This window comes from Ananas comosus, linkage group 10 (genome assembly GCF_001540865.1).
Source record: "Ananas comosus cultivar F153 linkage group 10, ASM154086v1, whole genome shotgun sequence".
In the NCBI taxonomy this organism is placed as follows: Eukaryota; Viridiplantae; Streptophyta; class Magnoliopsida; order Poales; family Bromeliaceae; genus Ananas; species Ananas comosus.
This window is the reverse complement of record NC_033630.1, coordinates 12,185,855-12,207,837: the sequence shown is the minus strand read 5'-3', so window position 1 is coordinate 12,207,837 and position 21,983 is coordinate 12,185,855. Positions and strand designations below refer to the sequence as shown.

Genomic DNA, 21,983 nt, shown 5'->3' with positions numbered 1-21,983 from the left:
TGTTTGTAGGTGAGCCAAGCAAGCATTAAACACAAATGTGATCACTGGATATGTGCTTCACATCTTTTTGAATATGAGGGCGAACACTTGAATGGATCCTATTCTCATAGATAAAGCCAAACATACCGTATATTTATTATGATGAGTTGATGAATAAAACCAAACATGCTGTATATTTATATGATGAGTTGCTAAATTCTTTAGGTTTCCTACTGGGTTCTGATTTTACTATGTCGGAAGTTTGGAACGTACGGTGCAAAGTAACTTTTCTTTATAATTGAAGTAAAAATTTCTATTATTATGTTCTGGCAGTTCTGCATACTTCTGATCTTTCATGGTTTCTTTGAAACGAGGACAAGCTGTTATGATAAAGCTGATGTAACAAACTTGTCGATTTGATGCTATACTTGATGCTTTGTTTTTAGGCATTGATGATATATGTGAGATTTTAATAATTAGTGTGCTATATTTCATTTGCCTTTGCCTTTATTGATGATCTTGTAGTGGTACAAATTGAAGTAGTTTAACAACTGTCAGATTATGGGATCATGAACTAGTATTTTTGCACTAGTAGTTGTTAATTTATTTTTTCTTTTACTTTGTTATCTCATTGTAGGTCTACTTTGTATTTCATCGCTTGTTATTTCTCCCGAGCTGGTTTTCAGGTATATCTTTTTTCACAGACCATTTTATCCTAGCTTGGATATATTTGCTATACTTTCACATGATTTTTGCAATTAATTTCACTGTTAAGAGGTATACAAGGAAAGTGAATTAGTCATTTGCCTTTTTTTTTTGCTAAACTATCCTTTTAGTGCAATATAATTGTATTATCTAGCAACCTCTAGTAGACATAATCAGGTCAAAGGGATTCAATCTATATCAGACTGAATAAATTGATCACACTGGAACAGGATAGTTTTGGGTTGGTTAAGTTTACAATAAAGCCCTCCCAAAAATAAATCAAGCCAGTCAATGCGCACTTTTAATTGCCCTAAAGTTTTCTATGCTGTATTGATCCTTGTCTCTCTGCCGTGGTGCATGTGCATGATCCATGCAACCTCAACAATTTGAATATCAATAAGCAGAAATGATTATGTTCTTGTCTTCATGTCTATAACTACCTGTTTGAACCCTCAAGGAACTAAGTACTGTCTACTTTTTGTCTTTGCAATCAAACTATTTGTAAATTTTGTTCTGAACAATCCTTTTTTAGCAAATAGAACCAACATGGCTAACATTTTAATTCTTCATAACGCTCAACATGTTTCCTCATATTCTTTTCATCCAATCCAAATATGGATAACATGTGCTAGGATTTACATGTTAATATATTTTTATTATTTTTCTATTTTTATATGTACAGGGTGATTTTCGTGATATCATATTTGTGAGGAAGAATCTTTTAAGAGCAGCCCTGGAGTCAGTTAACTTGAAGGTTGTCTGTTTGACTCTTTTGTGAAGATTCTTCTCTACTCCTAATGTTTCTTCTTTTTGGTTCTCTTTTTGGCTAAACACATCTCTGAAATTTCTTGATTCATTTGGGATTCAACTGAGAGTTTAGTCCATGCTATGCCAGGCTATTGGTCCTATTTGTCCATTCATTTGTTTGGAATTTATTATATAGGTTGTCTTGAATATATGTGTATTAATAGAGCATCAATTTAGAAGGTGATTTTTCAATCTTTAAATATTTTAAATTTGGTAATCTAACCTCCTGTAAACTTTATTACGGGATCTAACTTATGTTTTGCCACATCAGTGCCGTGCAGGGACTGGGTTTGGATTATGTGGAACGAGAAAAAAACGTCGTATCTTTCGTTGCTATTTATTTATTTATTTATTTTTTAAATAAGAAGACAATGAATCTTTCACTGCTTCTATTATTATGACAGCCGGTGAATCATTCACTGCTTTTAGTGAACGATTTACCATATTAATAATTTTCGAGAATCCTTACCGAATGGCATTGACATGGTGAGGGAAGAGTTATACTCCCAAATATATTCTTTGAAAGGTTGTATTTCCAAATTTAAAAAATTGAAGAGTTATTTTGAAAAAAACCCATTTAGAAATAGGATGTTTGACTATTGGTTCACTCAAAAGGTATATGTAATTTCTTCTCAAAATAGAATCTTCATCATGGCATTGAAAAACACAACTACGTTTTCAGTAGCTGCTAGATAAAATCCAGGGTCACAATGTTTAGGCTGGTGCTTATCATGTTATGTAGTAGCCGTGCCTGTTTGTGGTACATAGATGTCACATATGCTATGTATTTGCTAGAGTGATTTATCTATATATGTTGTATGGCGGTTAGGTGGCAGACCGCAGCATGGCACATAACTAGGTACATCTGACTATCATCTCCACTTCTACGGTTCATATAGTGCTCTTCATCTCATCTGTTCTTCTGTCTTTTTCCTCCGAAAGTTATTCTTTTTATAGTTTCATCTTCTGAGTCAAACTATTTGCCACTGCTTAAAATGTGGGTTTTTGGATCAACTAAGGGTCCAATGAGGCATTACGTGATTATAACAATCGTCAACATTTTCTATGGCCTATTGTAATATCCTTTTTTTTTCTTCTTATATTTTAATGAAGTATGTCTTTTCCTTCACCACTGGGACTTTGTTTTGGTCTTTTCATTTTTATGACTTGGATGTGTTTTGTTCGTTGCAAACCTTGTTGTTGGAATTTCTTGGTTTTATTGTCGTTGATTGTTGTAGCTTCGGTATGATATTCAACTGTATATTGCTTGGTTTTCTATACTTTTTTGTTCATTTGTTTCACCTTTTGGTGCATCAAGAGATTCTGTAAATTTAACATTTGATACGTGTTTCTAGGAGCCTATGGTTTTGAATGACCGGAGTGTCATTCTCGTTCCCGAAGCCATTTTTTCTCTTTCTGCTGGTTGTTTGTCTTTTTTAACTACGTCTGGAGCTATGTCAGGATTGTTGGGTGCAGATGAAGACCGTGGTAAGGTATACTCTTAAACCTTTTTCTTGAAAACTTCCTGCTAGACGTGTTCTTTTGATTTGTTTCTCTAATAGTTCATATCTTTCCATCTCATTCTATTTTAGCTGTTGTTGATGGAAGATGGAGACCAGGGGCTTGTAGATGATTTTATAGAATATTCTGTTGAAGCTTTAGCTGAAATTGTACCTGAAACTTCTGTTAAGGTGCCTCGAAGTTATTGCTTTTTGCTTACACATCCTCCATTGTCATTCATTAGCATTGAATACTTTAGAACCTATGCGGTGGTTTTTGTAGGTGAAAGGTGAGAAATGTCACAGGACACACCTTCCCAGGTTGATCAGGCAGCCATTGATTCAGGAGATAACAGAGAACATCAATGGCTTTGTGTTGTCAAATAAAGATTTTGGTGGAACAGATTTGTCAGTTCTCATCTATAGTTGCTCACTTTTCTGCAATATGATTTACTGTGCAATATTAGCAAGGTAGATCATGCATTTGGTGTTTGTGTTCTCTCTTTGCTTCTTTCTTTCTTTTTTCTTTTGCTCAGTTTCCCATCAATATTCTGCTAGGTGAATTGTGAAAAAGCATTTATTTACTGATGTAATGGGACTACTAAATTGCTGTTGGAATCATTTTAGGTCTTTAATAATTATCTTGCCTTTTTTTTTTTTTTATCAGTCTTATTGTCTTGTTTTTGTTATTAGTCAATGTATGGCGTGCTCTTTGTTATACATTATTTGTGTTAGGAAGCAGTTTCTACTGACTATCTTGCTTGTACCCAGTTTTCTACTGACAAAGAGCATGTTAAGTAACTATGCAATTTAATCTCACAAGCATAATTTACTCTGATGTAGGGTAGACCTTTTAAAAGGCTTTTTTTATTTGCTGGTGCTATGGCATTTCCTACTTAGATTTGTGCACTAAGAAATGCCTACATTTTTACACTAGGGAGTGCTTGTATATGAGTTATTTGATCTACTCTTATGATACTTCATTAATGAAGTTAAATAGTCTTAAAGTGTGTGACATCAACTAATAGATTCTCATGATCTGTTTTTTGTTTGTCATTTTACAAATTTCATGCTTGAGAAGACGCCATATTTTCAATAAATATGTTCGGGGGAAATTTGTATTTGTATTCTTTGACTCATGCCAAAACCTCAAAAATGTGTACGTCTACTAGAAATGTTTGATGGAGTCAATGAATATTCCACCAATGGTTTAAATTTTATCCGTCAGTTGATTTTACCCTTTATTGATCTTACATGAACTTCAGTAACTTTCCAGCCTTTCCCTCGCGCCTTTCTCTCTCTTCCGCAGGTTTGATCTGATCAGCTGCGAAGGGGTGATGGAAGTGGAGGAAAAGTTGAAGTGGCATAATTGTGTCATGTCGGAATCTTTTTTTTTTTTTTTTTTTAACTTGATTAAGTATCAAGGCGGGCAGTACTACTACTAGAAAAGTTCTACTACTAGAAAAGTTCTACAGATGGTCTAAAACAGTTGCTGAGAAAAGATGGCCTTTTCTTTGAATATTATGTTTGATGATATAACTCTTCAGCTTAACATGATAGCTAATTTTCTTTGTTCTTTGCTATTTTTTGTTTCCTCAGGTTTAAAGAAGAAAATTCTTCTTTGCTCAGAATGCTGTTTAACTATGTTTCCAAAGTTCTGGATCATGTCGCTTTAATGTTTGAAGAGAAGTGTAGTGAGATTGAGTGTCATGGCTTTGCTAGTATAACCTCTATATGTGATTCATCTGGGTCCACTTTTTCAGCACTTCGCAGCTTGATGTCCTCCCCACTTCTTAGTCTCTGGAAACTTGATGGTTATATTAATCGCGAGGTTCTTCATGGAGTCATTCAGTCACTCGAGAAACTTTTGGTCGCTCTGTCTAAACTGTTTGCTGTCTTTGGCAGTTGTGGAAATGGTCATGATGCCAATATTGATATGCAAATATTACCTGTATCTTCTACAAACTCTCCAGATGAATCCAACTCCTTGGGTGAATGCAAAATGCAACTCGTTGATATGGATTTAGATGCAAATGATAATTCTAGAGATATTGATTCTCTTAATGCTAGTGGGAGCAGAAATTTAGCTACTTCTTCCTGTACTTTGCAGTTTAAGTTAGACTTAGTCCTGATGGTTACCACTTTCTTTTCTGTGTCTCCTCTTCATGCATGGGAGATATTGTTTAATTTGATGGGGAAAGAGAATGATGTTAAGGTACTTTATTCATTTCTTACTTTTCCTAGACTTTTTTTTTGGGATGCTTATGCTGTTATTATAGTTTTCTATTAAATTCAGGTTCGTAGGAATATGCTAATTAATCTCTGCAAGAATTTCCCTGGACCTGCTGGAAGTCTCTCTGCCCTGGTACTATGAATCTCTTCTCAGCTCATTTCATTTTGTTTTTGTTTTTTGGAAAGCTATATGTTATGTTCTTGTACCTTTAGATCGCTTATATATGTCTACTTATTGAGTAGGTCCATTATATAAAAGATATGATGGTGGAGAATGCAAGTCTCAAGTCTAGCTGCTCACACATTTTAACCAGCATCCATGTTTTGTTACGAACCTTGCTATCTATTAGTTCTGACAGAAAATTTATCAGTGACATGTTGTCAGAAGAGGTATGCTGGTTTCGCATCCATTTTCTTGTCTATCTATAGATTCTATACCATATGGTTCTAGTTCTTTTGAGAGCTGATAAAATACTAATCGTTCTATACCTTAGAGCTAATGTCTTGTAATCTTTCTCTACCAGAGTAGCTAATATTATCAAATCTGTACAACAGCACTCGCTTCTTTTGCTTTTCTTCTATATTACGCTAGATTATTTTTTGATTTTTGAATTCCTGGCAAATTTCAAGACTTGCACCTGTTAAAGTTTATTCATTTGAATCTATACTTTTTATATTAAACCTGAAGTATTTAGATACTATGGAAAGATAGAGTTTCCTCCGTCATCTTCAAGGTTACATGATATTATTATATATTCAAAGGTGAGCATGTGCGAGTGTGGACTCTTCATGTTCCAATATGGAGGAAAACTATATATATATTTTTTCCTGCCTTTTTGAATGTGGTAATTCACCATTCCTATCTGCTGTTCTGTCACTTCTATGTCTCCACTGATTTTCCAATTTACTTTCATAGTTATGGTGAAGGAAAGTGCCAACCTTTCTCTATACCTTTTAGCAATGATCAACATGAGTTGTCAATGGATGAGTTCGTGCTTGTTTCACATACATTAGCTAATGTTTTAAATAGGATAGTACCTTATGTTTGGTTATATATTGAGCTGGAAAGCATTGCAACTTGCTTAGCATCATGTCTTGGATTTAAGTGCCCATTGGCCTGCATGTCTGCCATTCTGTACCTTGTCGACGAAGTATCGGCATGGTATGACTTTTATGCTGATGGCGATAGTCGACATTCACATTTTTGAACTAGCTAATAATTATATTAATAATGTTAAAAAAATGGAAAAAGAATACTGAAGCAATCATAATATATTGGTGCTAAAGAAAGTAAAATATTTCATGCCATATTGTGTCAATGGCACACATCAGCATTGTGCGAGATGGTTGATTGCTGTACAGTGCTAACAAGTGGTCTGCATGACCCCGTGCCTCAGTGCTTAAATCCTTGCAGTGCATATTCTCTTTTCTAGTCCTTTCACTACTTAGAGCTTTGCCGCTCTTTATCTCTACATGTACAAATGTGATGATAGGGATGCTTTTTAATATAGAAACGTTTACTATTGACTAATTGTACTTCTGTCTGGTAGTGTGTGATGTGTTAACTGTAGTCTATGAAAAATAATGGTCAGATTGATTGCAATGAAATGATACTCTGTTGACTGTGTGTGTGTATAATTAGTGCTGTCTAGAAAGTTGATTAGGTTTGCATCTGGTCAATGATCAAGATATCTCTTGTTCTTTTATGCTTGATTTTTCATTGTTGTCAACTTTTGATTTATTAAATGTTTCTTTTCTATTAATGACATCATTTACCTTCTGTATTCAGATCCTAAATATTCTATCTGATTCTTTAAACAAAGTTGCTGAGATTGGTTTTCCAGACTGGTATCTTCGCATCAAACTGATTGATTGTATTTCCTTGTTTATTTCTCTCGAACCATGCAGTGCCCAGGTGATTCACCCCTATGTTTTTATTTTTATTTTTATTTTTTTGGTAGGACTTTGCTTTAAAATATAAATTATTACTGATTTTAGTGTTTTGTTCTTCTATATATGTTATGTCAGATCATGATTGAACGGCTTCTTGCAATGCTTCAAGATAATGACTATCGAGTAAGGCTCTTTTTGGCAAGAAAAGTTGGTGTTCTTTTCCGAACATGGGATGGTCATAATGAGTTATTCCATGATATTTGGTATGTTGCTCTCAACTGATGTGGATATGTATGATTTTACATTCTATATATGATATTTGCAATGCTTCAAACTAGTTTGTTTGCTTTAGTATTTGGTGGCATAAATAGGTAATTGTGAGATGCTTTATTATCTCTTCGTGACCAACACCAAATTCACTGGAACAGGATTCAGGATATGCTGCTTTCCTCTCCCATTTATGAGTTATTTCTAGACTCCATATCAGATCTGTTATGTGATTACTCCAACTTTGCTGTTTTTCTTTTTGTTTTTCTAATTTCAGTCGTAGTGTTGTCAAAGACAGTTGTTGTCTTGTTGCTTCCTACGACTATTCTTTGTTTGTGCTCCAATTTGTGCTCGCTGTTGTTTATTAGAAGTCTCATCCATGATAGTAAATCAAAGAGTTATTCTACTACTGAAGGTCAAAATGCAATAGAAAATCATATTTCTTTTAACATGAATAGTGTTGCCCCACTTACCAAATAGTGGTAGTATGCATGAGGCTATCTCGTCGGGCAGTTCTTTCTTGTATTTTAATTTGTCAGCCTTTTATAGTTACTGCTACATCTGTTGGTCTGTTTTGGCATCGATCTGTCATATATGACTTTGAAATTTGTTGCAGCTGAAATAGGACCCAAAGTTATTATCATGATGCTCGCTTCAACTGTTTTTCCGTAATGGAAACTATTTTGCATGCAGCAGCAAAAAACTGTTGTGCATGTAATGTAACTGTTTATATTACTCTAGCATATCTTGCATGATATAATCAGTTTCTCTTTCTTATTATCAGCTCAAGTTTTGGTGTGGACATGGTGAGGTTCTCAAAAGAGAAGTTGGTCAAATCTAGAGAAATCTTAGCTGCTGGTCCTCAGTCCGCAACAGTTTTGGAGACTGCCCTTGTTACCCTTGCCCATCTTGCATTACATAGCGAGGCTATTGAAGTTGAGGTACATTTATTGGCTTTTGGTTAAGTTGGAAGTTCAAGGTATCAATATTTTTGGTTCGTGCTGATGTTCTTTTGAATTGGGATGCGATATGACTAAGTATTTGATGGCTGCATACTTTGGTGCTTGTCTGTGTATGCATATTGGTGTGCTGAGTACCATCAGCTAGTATTGAAACTTTCTATGTGATAATCACAAATACAAGGAACTTATTGCTTTAGTTGTAGCTGCATTTTTCCTATTTATTTTGTCTCTGATTGCCCAGTTTATTTTGTCTCTGATTGCCCATTAAATCTATTAATTTATATTCTCTTGCTCTGGAAAATGTTTCTTTCGTCATCCATTCTTATATCTGACATCGGTTTGCAGGCTGTGTTTATGTTGTGCGTGGTGGCTGCTGTTAACCCTTGTCAGCGGTATGTCTACTACCATTCAGCCTGTATATCCTTATTAGCATTCAGCTTTTTAATCAAAAGCACAACTTTTTCCTCTTCTGTTCATGGTCCTTTCCTTTTCAGGGAATTAACGTATTCTTTACTTGATAGTCTCTCAAGACAGCTCTGTTATCTCTCTAGGACTAAGGTGATAACCTTTTTTTAGCTTTTTCTAAATCTATCCATTGTTTGCTATATCTCATCTTTTTAGCTTGCAAAAGGATATTTTGTAAAGTTAATTGCTAAAATGAGATAGTTAACAGAAGAAATGTACTATGACTTGGAACCAAAAGCCTAAACATATCTTAGCTGGGTATACTAGACCTGCATAAAGAACGAAGTTATATATCCTAATTGGAGACATTTTTTAAGGAATTGATACTTCCGGTGCTTGATTGAAAGTTATTTATTTTCATTTTGCGTAATAAATTATTAGTTTTATGTGTCTCTCAGATGCTTCAGTTGCTAAAGGAACCCTTAAAAAGTACATAAAGAGTTCATGAAACTAAGAAAATGATAGTTTGAACTTTTAAGTATGAAGGTGATTATATAGATTATATATCTGAGCAAGTCCCGAGTCGCAAACATGAGGAGGATGACTTTTTCCTCAAATATAAGCTCATATTCCAAGGCAATCTCTAATTGTAGAGATCGATAATGAACAAAATTATTGAACATGAGTAAACATCAAATTACCTAGTCAATAATGCAGACGTCCTCTAGGGTCAACGTCAACGAGGATCTACCATTGTTAGAATAATTAGAAAATGCTTATGCTGTTGGAAGTGCCTGTCCCTAGTGGCATATAACAAATTATATGTGAGCGGTTTTTTGTTTTTATGTTTTTGTTTTATTATTATTTTTTATTTGCAGTATTTGGAGCAACTTCTGGGATCTGTTCTTGCTCGCTGGGTTGTTTGTGAAGTAAGCTTAGTGGCACTACTTGAGGTAACTTTTGTACTCTCTGGTTCATCTCCACCGTATCCTGGTGCTAATGAAAGTTCATAGATGAATGTCCTATTTGACTAGGTTATTTTACTTGGGAGGGGAATAAATTAGGTTTCTGGCTAGTATGGTAATAAAGGTACATTGGAATCATTCTATTTTTTATTCTTTAATGTTATGTACGATATGAAGCCATTTTTTTTTTGTGCCAAATGAACACTCTGGTCACAGTTCCCTCATGAATTATTGTTTCATTTTATTGATTCTTTAGAATATGTGCAAAATTTGCTGTTTTTTATGTTTAGAAAGTAGTCCTTTTCTTAAATTTTTCTTTGTTTTTCTTTGTACAAATGCTATTTTTCATTGAGTATTGCATGTCCGTGTGTTAATTTTTGGTCTCATAACATGGTCAACATTTTATTGGAAATGATCAAAACGTAGAAAGAGAAACATGTGTAGCTATGTCATGCTCAAATGCTTAAATAAAAGTTTTGTATAGTTTGAGCAAATGCAAATTTGGGCTATGCATGTTACTCTATATTATTACATATAATTGTATTAGAACTGTTATGTCTGATCAAGTCCGGGTATGCAGTGAGCATAGTGTGTCATCACACATGAGGTAATGTTGCAGAAATTGGTTAAAGCCTTAAAAGGACCTACTAATTTTGATAGTTGATAAACCAAATGCAAAATTTTCCTTCTCATCACCTGAAGAACCTTATTTCTTTTATAGTTTGACTTTAAAGTTTATTTTTTTAACATATAGTTTTTTTTGCAAGATTAATTATAAGATTCCTGTTTGATGTGCTAGGTTCTACTATTCAGGCTCTATAAAATTCTGTGGCATCCACATAGTATTATGTCAGCATGATCCATGATATCGTGCTTATTGTTGACGCTGTGACTTAAGATCTTCCTCATTTCTTTTACAATAAACCGAGTTGATTGTTTGTGTCTGTTGTTTTATTATTCCTATCTATGTGCTATAACTTATTAATTTTTCTTGAATATGAACATATTGCAGGTGCGAAATCTCTTCAATCATCAATTATCAGATGCGAAATGTTTCATACAACATTGTTGCCCCTGGCTTCTTCCTCCACTTATTTTGAGAGGAGACATCACAAATCTTAATTGGGTATCAAAGGTGAGCTTAGATGCATGACCTGTCTAGGAATTTACTGTGATCTTTGAGCTAGATGTTTAAAATTTTGACTGTAATTAGTTCTATTTTTGCCTTTTATTCTATATACTTATTTGTCTTCTCCAGGACAGATGCTACATATCTATAGATTTACATAGCTAGACAATTTTCTTCTGGTTGGGACCCTATTTTTTTCTACTATGCAATTTTCTTCTCAAGGACGAATGCTGCAGTTTAGATTATGATTTTCTGTTTGATTGGTTTTTCGACTTTACCTGGATCCTGTATTAACTACAGTTAACTTAAATATGAAAAGTCCGCCTTTTGTTTCTTGCTTTCTGTCGGGTTCTTGGTTAATAATTTGGTTTGTTGACATTCATGCAGGTTTCTTCTCTGCCTTTGGCTAATCTCATGAAGGAATACTTTGTGCCTATTTTCGCACTTTGCATGGCGGTGCATTGCAGTGAAGGACCAGACAAGGAAGTTGCAGGAACAGTGCTTTCTGAGTCAATTTTGCATTTTGCTGAAATTTCAGAGCTAGAGAGGGATGATCTAATAAAGAGACATATGGTATGTTTTGAATTTTCTTTTCTGAATATATGACCTTTTGAGCATTGAATTTCCAGGTTCATCTTGTATACTTCGACTATTTCACATCTCTTCTGGCAGTCCTTTACTTGCAGGATCTTCCTCGTCTCTCTCTCTCAGAGCTGGAGAGGGATGATCTTATATATATATAAGGTTATTTGCATACACGTCCCTGCAAACATAGTGAATTGCAGAAATATCCCTGCAAAACGGAAATTCCATAAGTTGTCCCTGCAAAAGTCTTAAGTTATGCAGATATGTCCCTATCGTTAAGATCCGTTAAAAAAATTTCGTTAACCACAGTTAAAAACTTAACCATGGTTAATTAATAACGTAAATTGACGGTTTTACCCTTTTTCCTCTTCCTCTTCCTCTTCCATCTTCTTCCTCGCCGGCGGTGGCGGCGGCATCGGCGGCGACAGCGGCGGCAAACCCTCTCCCTCTTCCTCTTCTCTCTTCCTCTCCCTCTTCCTCTTCCCCCTTCTTCTTTCTCTCCTTCTTCCTCTTCCCTTTTCTTCGTTGCCGGCGAGGGAGAAGATGTGGCGGCGACGGTGGCAACGAACCCTCTCCGTGTTCCCTCTTCCTCTTCGCCTTTCTTCTTCCTCTCCCTCTTCCTCTTCCCTCTTCTTCGTCGCCGGCGAGGGAGGAGATGCGGCGGCGGTGGTGAAAGCAAACCCTCTCCCTCTTCCTCTTCCTCTTCCCTCTTCTTCTCCCTCTTCCTCTCCTTTTTCCTCTCCTTCTTTCTCTTCCCTCTTCTTCGTCGCCGGCGAACCCAACCCCGCGCCGCCGCCGCCGCCGTCCACTCCGGTGGCCCAAAGAGGGAGAGAAAGGGAAGGGAAAGAGAAATATTTTGGAGGGATATATTTGTGAGGGTAAAAAAGTCATTTCACAAGAAAACTGTTAAAAATTTAACAGTTTCCTAACAGATTTCAACCAGAGGGACATATCTACATAACTTAGGACTTTTGCAGGGACAACTTATGGAATTTCCGTTTGGCAGGGATATTTCTGCAATTCACTATGTTTGCAGGGACGTGTATGCAAATAACCCATATATATATATATGTATGTATGTATGCATGTATGTATGCTTGTGTGTGTGTTTTTTTGTGCATGTTCCTGCATGAGAGAATGGTGGTATGGCTATGTGAATGTCTATATTTGTGTGCTAACTTGATAGATAAGTCAAATCTCCTTCGGTAGGAAATAAAAAGTAAAATGTACAAATTTTGTCAGTTTTTTCAGAAGCATTATCCAGAATCTTGTCGTTACAAATCCATACTGTTTTATTCGCCAGTAGATATGAATATTTTTATAAAATAAATACTAACTGGTAAACGAGAAGCATTTTCTTAGAATTTTTTGTTTGGTAAGCTGGTTGAATTTTTGTTGAAAGGCCTAGGACGAAAGGACTTATGGCCCTCTATGAATTGAAGTCGTGAGGGATAATTTAGAAACCTTGATACCAAGGTTTTAACTGCAGCATTGGGCTGTGCCGGTCCTGCATTGGCACTGCATAGTGCCTGGATCCCTCCATGCTGTTGGACAGCGGTGGTGTGTCAAGAGGTAGAAAAATGTAGGTGGCCACTGTAACTTCTTTCTGGCATAGAAGATCGGTAAGGGGGCTGGTTGCAATGAAGTAAGATACCTTGGTTCGTCAGTTGGTTAGAAGAATGGTAATTGGGCTTGAATAGCAGGTGTGGTGGCTGTAAACCTGTATTCACTTTTTGGTTTATCCGCCTTCACATGTCTGCATGATATGGCTGTTAATCCGCAGTGTTCCTGTAATCTTATAGTAGAAATCTCATATGACAACCTTGAAGTACATTCTTTCTTGTCTTTGGTTCTGTTGTTTGTGAACCTGTACAAGAGTTCTCAGATGCAGCTTTCTTCTTTTCATTGTTAGGTGGCGATAGTTGGCTTTCTTCTCTCGCTCACCTCATCTGCTCCTGAACCAGAAATGCCTTTCTTTACCAAGAAGACAGTGGTGCTTTCAATAAAAACAATTGTTGATGGTTTTGTGGAAACGTACAACTTTTAACTGTGCTGAACTGTATTTTCTTTTGAAGTTCGATGCAGTATATGGTTTTAAATTTTTCTTTGGACTTTGATGTCTCAGGGATAATAATCCCACCAATGTTTGCGTTGTTGACAAAATCAACATTTTCCGGCCTGATAGAGTTTTTAAGGTAAGTTTATCATTACAATAGCTCTATTGTTTATTTTCAATGACCATCAAACATTTATTAGTTCTTTTATTTTTGTTGTGAGACTGCTCAAATTGATTAACCATCTGTGCAGTTTTTGGTAGAAATGCATTTCCAGATTACTGCTTCTAGTCATCCTCGGCATACGTGCCATCGGCTGTCTGCTATTGAAGTTCTTGTTCTTGTAATTGGGCATAGAGCTATTATTTCTAGCACTTCGCAGTAAGTTTTTTTCTTTTAACTTAATCTTTTTAAATCTCTACTTGCATAAACTGGAGTATTTCTGAGTTACCATACTGACCTTATCTTATATTGTGCCTTGATGTTTGAATCATTCTAGTTGAGGAATAATCAACCTTGTCTTCCCAGCATAACCAGTGATAGAACCAAAATGTGACAATCTTTTTTCATTTGTTTTCTGTCATGTAAAAAAGAATTGCACAGTTCTAATTCTATATGATTGAATAGGAATTCAGTTTATTTTTTCTGGTATAATTGCCATGCTAAACGAATGCCTTTTTATTTTTTTTCTCTTTTTATTTGTTTCTTTCTTTTGTATTATAGTTGTTGAGGTGGAAAATAAGAAGGGAAGGGAGTAGCCTCTATCCCTTGTTAGCAAGAACGCAGCTCAATATTGAATAGGTTCAATGAAAGAAATAATAGACTTTTAAAGCTGCTTTTAAGACTGTTACAAGCCTCTAGATTTAGTAGTTGAATATTTACTAGTTGAATCATGGCAAAAGTTAAACTCAGAATTGAGGGGTCTTATCAGGTGAATGGATAGAGTTGTCCATTAATAGAGAAAGCTGATCTTGAAAGATGACAATTTCCAAGTTATACTGTTATAGGGACTTGTAAAACATGTCTGAATGCTGAACCACAACCAGCCAAAAAAACCAGAAAGAGTCTGATATTACAAAATAGATAGTAGTAGAAGGTTCCCCAGTATAAAATAGGTTGTTTCTATGAGACAAAATAACTTCTATTTTTTTACTGAGGTGGTTTAGAATATTATGACTGCAATGAGCTTTTATATACTCTTATAGAAACTTTATTTTGTTCTATACCTTTTCTTTCTGATTGAACTGGTAATTTTAGTTGCCTAATACTTACCACTTTCAATATTTCTCATGCCCAAAGATATGAATTGTTCTTCATGCTTGCACAATTTCTTGAAAGGAGTATTTGAGTTGTTCAATCAGGGTGATTTTCTTTTTATCTTTAATACCAAATTCATTTTTATTTGTTTTTCGTGTTTCTCTTTGAAATATTTCCCTGTTTGTCTTCTTTGCAGCTATATCATTAGTATCATGGGGAACTTTATTGGTACTCGACCTTTGCAAGACCCATGTTGTCTTATTCTGTCTAAAGTGGTCGATGCATTCAAAGCAAACCCTTCTAAGGAAGTAGTGAGTGTGCTTGGCGAACAACTTCAGGTGCATTGAATTATCCTGCTATGCTTTTTTTTCTTTTGTGTGTGCGCGCTTATAACTTTTCATTTATATTTTGATTTCTACAGTTTTTGGTTTCAAAGTTGGTTGCTTGTTGCATACCTCTCAAGTATGAAGGGGAAGCAGCTGTTTTGCATTCCTCGGGAGTTATATCCCTCCTGCATCAGCTAACTGTGGATGCTGACCCTTCACTTTATGATTACATAAGGGTATGTGCTGATTATCTTTTGTTATTATATTATAATCTGTGTTTCCGTATTCTTTTCTTTATTTAGTGGAAGAACAATTTCTTGTTGTGCTAGCTGGTCCCTGAAGTTTGACTTGATATCAATTTCTCTCCTGTGGCTTAAGTTGTAAGAATTTAGTTCCCTTGCTCGTACTGCATAACAAGTAAGCTCTTTCATCACCATACCATCTGAAAAAGGTGACATGTCCTTTGTTGAAGTTAAAAGGCTGAGGGCAAAATTGACATTGAGATTGAACATAGGGGACAAAATTGAAAACTATGTAAACTTTGAGGACTTAATATAACTTCGAGGGGTAAATTTGAAATGGGGATCATACATCAGAGTAAATGGTAACATTGAAATTCTTTAAGGATGAAATTCAAATCTTGTTGAAACTTCAGGGAAATGAATTTATGATGGGGGAATTTCAATCATAACCCGATAAAACTTCAAAATATCATACATTCCCCTTCAAAATCTGAAATATCATTCACACCCTTCTAAACATATATATTGATCACAAATACCCCTCTAAACCCCAAATCGAAAGCCTAAACCCTAAAACTAAAATGTATATCAGAGAACTAATGATATTTTACAATTTGAAGGGGTACTATGAAATTACAACCTTTTAGGAGGGCATTAAAGATATTAACCCATTTATGATTTACTCTTTTTTAAAATTTCTATTATGATGCCGCTCCCCTCCCCTTTTGTGACACTCCTAGGATTTGGAATAATCCTGTGTCTAAGATATAATAGGGAATTTTTTTCATAAATAATCCTTCGTATTTTTATAATTTTAGAAATAGTCCTCAATAAAATTTTATTGTAAAAGTAGGCCTCAAAGATGAAGGCAGTGACACCCCTAGGGTTTCACCGCCTTCATAGGATTTTGTTATGCTTGTGAAAGGAGGTGAACCATTCAGCGGTTTCACCTTAATGCGGCGAATGGTTCACCGCCTTTATGTATTTTCGCCAGCTTGGGGCCCACGTGTCTACCCGCAGTCTATTTTTACAAATATAATTTTTTTTTTTTTTTTTTGGGGAGGGAGCTCCAATTTTACAATAAAAGTTTTTGAGAGGGTTAATAGGCTAAAAACACCTATAATAAGGCTAAACCTCTTAATCTAGCTATAGCATTTGGGCAGCAGTTAGGCCAAAGAGGTTAAGAGGGTTAAACGCGTTATAACTAGAGCAGTTTTGGGATGAGTGACCCCTAGGAAGCGGAGTGTTATAGTTGATAATAGAGCCAATCACGAGTCGGAAGTGTGAGATGAGTCTCAGCTGAGTTAGGGTCATACAATGGGTGAAGCGCGGCTCCCTGGCTGACAATCGTTGTGGGTGGAGCACGACTTCCCACAAGGTCGGCTAGGCTAGCGAGACGAGTCTCACATCGCTTGGTGCTTGTGAGTGTGCTCGAGCCTGACGAGGACGTCAGAACTTAAAGAGGAGAGGAATGTGACACATCTAGGATTTGGAATAGTCCTATATATAAGATATAGTAGGGCTAAACATCTTAATCCAGCTATAGCATTTTGGACGGTGGCTAAGCCAAGAGTTTAAGAGGGTTAAGCATGCTAGTGTTAAAGTAGTTCTAAGATGGGTGATCCCCTAGGAAGCAGGGCGTCACACCCTTTTTTGGGTATTCTCATTTTTTCCTGTATACCAATTGCAGGAGTTGGAGCCTTTTCCTAAACTTGATTGCTTGAAGAGGATACAGATATTCCATGACGATCTTTCCACTGCCTACTCTCCAAGGGATCAGTTTTTGAAGGCAAAATCATTTTCCTTTGTTTTCGTATTTCTTGTTTTGCATTACCTGTCAGCTTACGCTTTGGTGTTTTTTTTTTCCCTTTATAATTTTTTTAAATAGTTTGTAAAGAAAGCTTATTACCTACCACAAAAGCTGCGTCTGTTGAGGTAGTCCCTTCTTTTTATCTTTTTGTATTGTACTCTTTTGTTACTTTGTTCGTCCATGTTAATGCAGATTAGCAATTTCTGAATTTTTTAAGTGTTTCACAGTCTTCAAGCTCTTCATGAGAAGTTAATTTTGGGAGAAATCATCCATAGAGAACCAAATTGCGTAGATCAATCACAAGAAAGCAGCTGCTGGAACACTGATCCGCATGTTGTTTCTGCTGTTTGGACGCTTGTTGATCTTTGCAATCCAGCTGAGGGAAATGATATGGGAGCAGTTCTTGCTGATTTTATATCTAGAGTTTGTCTTCAACTATCAACCTTGTTATTGCACTGTTGTTATGCTGATATCTTTTTATACAGTGGACTCTTTCTATATGTTAACACTTTTCTGTCTTTGTTTATTATTGTTGTCAGGTTGGGATTTGTGATCCATATCAAGTTGTTTTTAATTTACCTAAGGATATCCATCAGATGCATCCCTTCAAGTCATCAAGCTTTATTTGTTCAAAGGAAGCTAAATTCCATACTGATACTGGGGTTTCGGAAGAGCTTTTAGCTGATCTATTAAGGCTACTGAAGAAGTACTTATTGGATGATTCTGTGAAGACAGTGGATGTGGCTTCACAAACGCTAAGGGTACACTATCTTTCCTAGCATGTATATTTTAAGCTGTTGGTTGCTTTTTCCTTGTATATGTTATGATTAGGCCTTAATTTTTAAGTTGGTGGACATTAATTAGTGATAAGAGAATGCCAATTTACCTGTACTTTGTATTACAATTCATTCTTGATTTAATTTGAATGCTGTTAGCTTGGTGATATTTGTGAGCTTATATAACACTGGAATGTCAGTCTTGCATTCTGAACCATTCAAAGTGGATTCCTCGCATAAACTATAACTTCATAGAGTCTATGCTAATGGATCATCATTATCTTACAATTTCATTTCTTCCTACTGTAACTGTTAAAAAGAAATTCAAAATACTACGGAGTCTAGTTTGATAGCGTTTTTTTTTTTCCTTTGCAAATTAACAGGGAATTCTTTCAACAGAGAAAGGTCAGAATGCATTGGCATCACTGGGTTCTTATGAGAGATCTTTACTTGCGGTAAATTTTCTTACTAGAATTTTTTTTTCCATAAATAGGTTATAGGTTGCAGATATTGTTTTTCATTTTTTGCTCTTTTTTTCTTTTTGTCATTTTTGATGTTATATTCTTCCAATATTTCGGTGCATTTTTTCTATTTATTATGGTTATGCAGGTTCATTCCAAAGGTGTTAACTTGCCAACAGTTGAAAAGTTACTGATGGATTCTGAAAAGAACTCTTGTGGTAATTCCACATTTCATAATATATTTTATTGATGCTCTTACGTTGCAATAATTTGACATAAGTGATCTTGTGACTTATTATTTTACCGTAGACCTCTCGAACTATAACTGACTATGAATGTAACATAATTTCCTTTTGTTCTAGTGTAGACCATACTTTGTTTTTCTTGTCCAATGATAGGCACCTTGTTTTTCTTGTCCTTTGATAAGCACCTTGTTTTTCTCATCCTTTGATGCGTACCTAGAGTAGAAGAGGAATTGCATAGACTTACTGAGTTAGAACTCGGAATATGAACAATGGTCAATATGACACATCCCATGGCTTATGACCTTTGGGATTATTGTATACTAGACTAAGGCCCTGTTTGGATGCATAGTTAAAAAACTCCATGAAATTTTTATTCTATGGTTTTGGTTTAAATGAAATACGGAATCCTGTAACTACAAAAAAATTCCACAGCTTTATTTTTAAGCTATTTAGATACATATCATACAATTCCACAGGATTTATAACAATTAAATTTCTAAAATTTTAAAATTAAAAATTAAAAATTAAAAATTAAAAATTCAAAAATCAAAATTTAAAAATAAAATTTTAAAAATTACAATTCAAAATTCAAAATATAAAATTAAAATTTAAAATTTAAAATTTAAAAATTAATTAATAGTTTTAAATTTGAAATTTGAAATTGGAATTTTGAAATTTAAAATTTAAAATTTGAAAATTTAAATTGAAATTTAAAATTTAAATTTGAAATTTTGAAACTTTAATGTTAAAAATGTAAAGTATACACATTTAAACTTTAAATTATTTGAAATTTAAAAAATCTATTATTAAAATTTTAACATTTTAAATTTAATATTTATCAAACTTAATATTTATAAATTTAAAATTTAAAATTTAGTTTAAATTTAAATTTTTGAAATTAAAAATAAAATTAAAATTAAATTAAAATTTGAAATTTGAAATTTGAAATTTGAAAATTTAACTTTTTGAAATTTGAAATTTGAAATATTGAACTTTTCAAATTTAAATTTTTGAAATTTCAAATTTGAAAAATTTTGAATTTGAAATTTGAAATTCTGAAAGTAATTGAAATTTTAAATGAATTAATTTGAAATCTTGAAAATTTTGAATTTAAATTTGAAATTAATTGAAAATTAATTTGAACTTTCTGAAATTTGAAATTGACAAAGTTGAAATTTGAAATTTTAACTATTTTGAACATTTGAAATTAGAAATTGAAATTTGAAATTTAAAATTTGCAAATTGTGAAATTTTGAAATTGAAATTTGAAATTGAAAGTTTGAAATTGAAATTTTCGAAATTTTTAATTTCGAAATTTGAAAGTTTGAAATTGCAAATTGAACTTATTTGAAATTTGAAATTTGAAATTTGAAATCAAAATTAAAAATGAATTTTAAAATTTTAAAATTTGAAATTTAAAATTTTATGTTGAAATTTAAAATTTAGAAATTGATACATCTTCGGGAGCCCAAAATGGTGGAATTTTTTTCCTTTGGTTAAAGTGGATTGTAAGTTTACTCTATTTTTTAGAGTATAGTATAACTATACTCCAAAAATTACATCATTTTTTTTTTCTTCCAAACGTTACATCATTTTTTTTTTCTTCCAAACGCTTCATAGGATTATTTTTCTATCGGCGTAGCATAGTTTAACTATGCTACGTTTTTAGAGGTATCCAAACGGGGCCTAAGTCTGTTATGTGTTTGATCCTGCTTTACATTGTTTTCATGTTTTTGTAGCACATCACTAGCCACCTTTTTGCCTGGAAAAGTTCATAAGTTTGATGACTTGTATCTATGCAGCTTCTTTAGAAGATTCTTCTCTCTGGGGGACAGAAGCAAAAACCTATGATACATGGGTGTGTTCCCTTGTGCACTCACTTGTTTGTCATTGCGATGATATAATTTTAAGGTACTTCGATTAGCTTGTCTCATTATCGCGGAAATATGGTACTATGTTTTTCATTTGAGACTCTTAAATATGATGGTAATCATGTACTCTCTTTCTCATTTGCAGACTCTGTCAAAATATAGTCTTGTTGAAGGCTGAGACAGCTGAGCTTCTGTTTGCTAGCGTGCTGGTGAGCCTTGCGGGAAAGACTGACTCTAATGCTGCCCTTTGTAAATTAATCTCAACGAAGGTTTGGTATCTGAGCCCCCCCTAACTTATAGTTAATTGTCATTTCACTATATCATTCTACCTTGATTTACTATGGGCTCAAATTTATTGCAGATTCGGGAAAACATTTTCTCTGATTCAAATAATCTGATCAAGTCAGTTCAGGTCTTATTGGAAGCATTAAATGAAATCAGATCTTTTTATGTTACTGAAAGAGCTGGATCTTTTTCTGCGGCTCTGAAAGTAAGGATGTCTTGTCATGGGAAAATTAATAATGTATAATTAGGCACTACATATAGATAGTTATTTTTGTCATGAAGGTTAGCATGCCTCATTACTAATATAGTAAATTCATATGATGTAGTTTTGTTCCTTGGTTGTCATTCTAAGGAATTGATGAATCATTTTTGAAATTTCTCTCATTTGAATTGCACAGCCTAAAGGCTTGGATACTTTGAAGTGCTTGGAGTATATTCTGGTTTGAAATGTGTTGCTTCATTTTGGGTTAACTATGGTTGGTTTGAAGGATTATTTTGGTTTGATTACTTCTCAAGAATATGACTACTCCCATTTTTATGAATACATATTATTCTTTATAAATAAAACGTTTTTCACATTTGAAGATAATAGTAAAAGAACTCCTCTAACTTTTTACTCGGATGTGATGAACATCTACGATTTTGCACTACCCAACTAGCCAAACAGCATGAAAAGTCATAAAAAAAGGTCTCAACATTATTGAATTGAAAAAGTAGTTGTGGTACTCGGCATGTATTCATATTACTGGCTAGGTAAACTTACTTGTGTGTCTATTTTGGTCTTTGTATTCCACTATGGAAAATTGAACTTACTGGGTTCTTTCTTTCTTAAGCTCCTTAATTCAAGAGCTTTAAATGTTCTATTTTTTCAATATATGTTCTTTTTTTTTGTTATTACCTGTGACTGTTGTGCAGTCTTGCATTACGATTGTACTAAATGCAACCATCATGAAATTTTACAGAATGACAAAACCTCGGCGAAATTTCGATCCGAAAGAAGTAAAGATCGATCATTCAGTGCTCTCCAGTTGACTTCCTTGTGGCAAAAGGTAGTTATCTTGGTTATAAACATGAGCAATTACTGTCTTCTTCCCTGTTCATAGCAGTTATCTCGGTGTTCTGTCTTCCAAGATAAAGCAAAATTATTTTCGTTGAAGCAAAGATAATGCAAAATTATTTGGTTGAAGAGATTTAGCTGTAATATACAAGGTTAAGTTGCTACTAACTA

At 34.3% G+C, this 21,983-nt stretch overlaps 1 protein-coding gene across 8 annotated transcripts in view; it reads left to right on the top strand.

Annotated features, from left to right (window-relative positions):
• Positions 1 to 21,983, top strand: part of LOC109716832 (serine/threonine-protein kinase ATM) — a 51,611-nt gene that overhangs the window by 11,519 nt on the left and 18,109 nt on the right. For all 8 annotated transcript variants that reach the window (XR_002218059.1, XR_002218062.1, XR_002218063.1 and 5 more), the window contains 31 exons: positions 617 to 665; positions 1,367 to 1,438; positions 2,847 to 2,984; positions 3,084 to 3,182; positions 3,274 to 3,461; positions 4,590 to 5,205; positions 5,287 to 5,355; positions 5,466 to 5,612; positions 7,012 to 7,137; positions 7,251 to 7,378; positions 8,167 to 8,323; positions 8,690 to 8,736; positions 8,839 to 8,902; positions 9,628 to 9,702; positions 10,727 to 10,849; positions 11,231 to 11,416; positions 13,341 to 13,462; positions 13,554 to 13,623; positions 13,736 to 13,863; positions 14,936 to 15,077; positions 15,161 to 15,301; positions 16,998 to 17,096; positions 17,196 to 17,242; positions 17,345 to 17,540; positions 17,657 to 17,878; positions 18,277 to 18,348; positions 18,503 to 18,572; positions 20,402 to 20,510; positions 20,616 to 20,739; positions 20,832 to 20,960; positions 21,718 to 21,804. Coding sequence is in view for 3 of the 8 variants with exons in the window: in XM_020242426.1 (XP_020098015.1) it covers positions 617 to 665; positions 1,367 to 1,438; positions 2,847 to 2,984; positions 3,084 to 3,182; positions 3,274 to 3,461; positions 4,590 to 5,205; positions 5,287 to 5,355; positions 5,466 to 5,612; positions 7,012 to 7,137; positions 7,251 to 7,378; positions 8,167 to 8,323; positions 8,690 to 8,736; positions 8,839 to 8,902; positions 9,628 to 9,702; positions 10,727 to 10,849; positions 11,231 to 11,416; positions 13,341 to 13,462; positions 13,554 to 13,623; positions 13,736 to 13,863; positions 14,936 to 15,077; positions 15,161 to 15,301; positions 16,998 to 17,096; positions 17,196 to 17,242; positions 17,345 to 17,540; positions 17,657 to 17,878; positions 18,277 to 18,348; positions 18,503 to 18,572; positions 20,402 to 20,510; positions 20,616 to 20,739; positions 20,832 to 20,960; positions 21,718 to 21,804 (4,042 nt within the window). In the remaining 5 variants the exon portion in view is untranslated. The remainder of the gene's footprint in view (positions 1 to 616; positions 666 to 1,366; positions 1,439 to 2,846; positions 2,985 to 3,083; positions 3,183 to 3,273; positions 3,462 to 4,589; positions 5,206 to 5,286; positions 5,356 to 5,465; positions 5,613 to 7,011; positions 7,138 to 7,250; positions 7,379 to 8,166; positions 8,324 to 8,689; positions 8,737 to 8,838; positions 8,903 to 9,627; positions 9,703 to 10,726; positions 10,850 to 11,230; positions 11,417 to 13,340; positions 13,463 to 13,553; positions 13,624 to 13,735; positions 13,864 to 14,935; positions 15,078 to 15,160; positions 15,302 to 16,997; positions 17,097 to 17,195; positions 17,243 to 17,344; positions 17,541 to 17,656; positions 17,879 to 18,276; positions 18,349 to 18,502; positions 18,573 to 20,401; positions 20,511 to 20,615; positions 20,740 to 20,831; positions 20,961 to 21,717; positions 21,805 to 21,983) is intronic.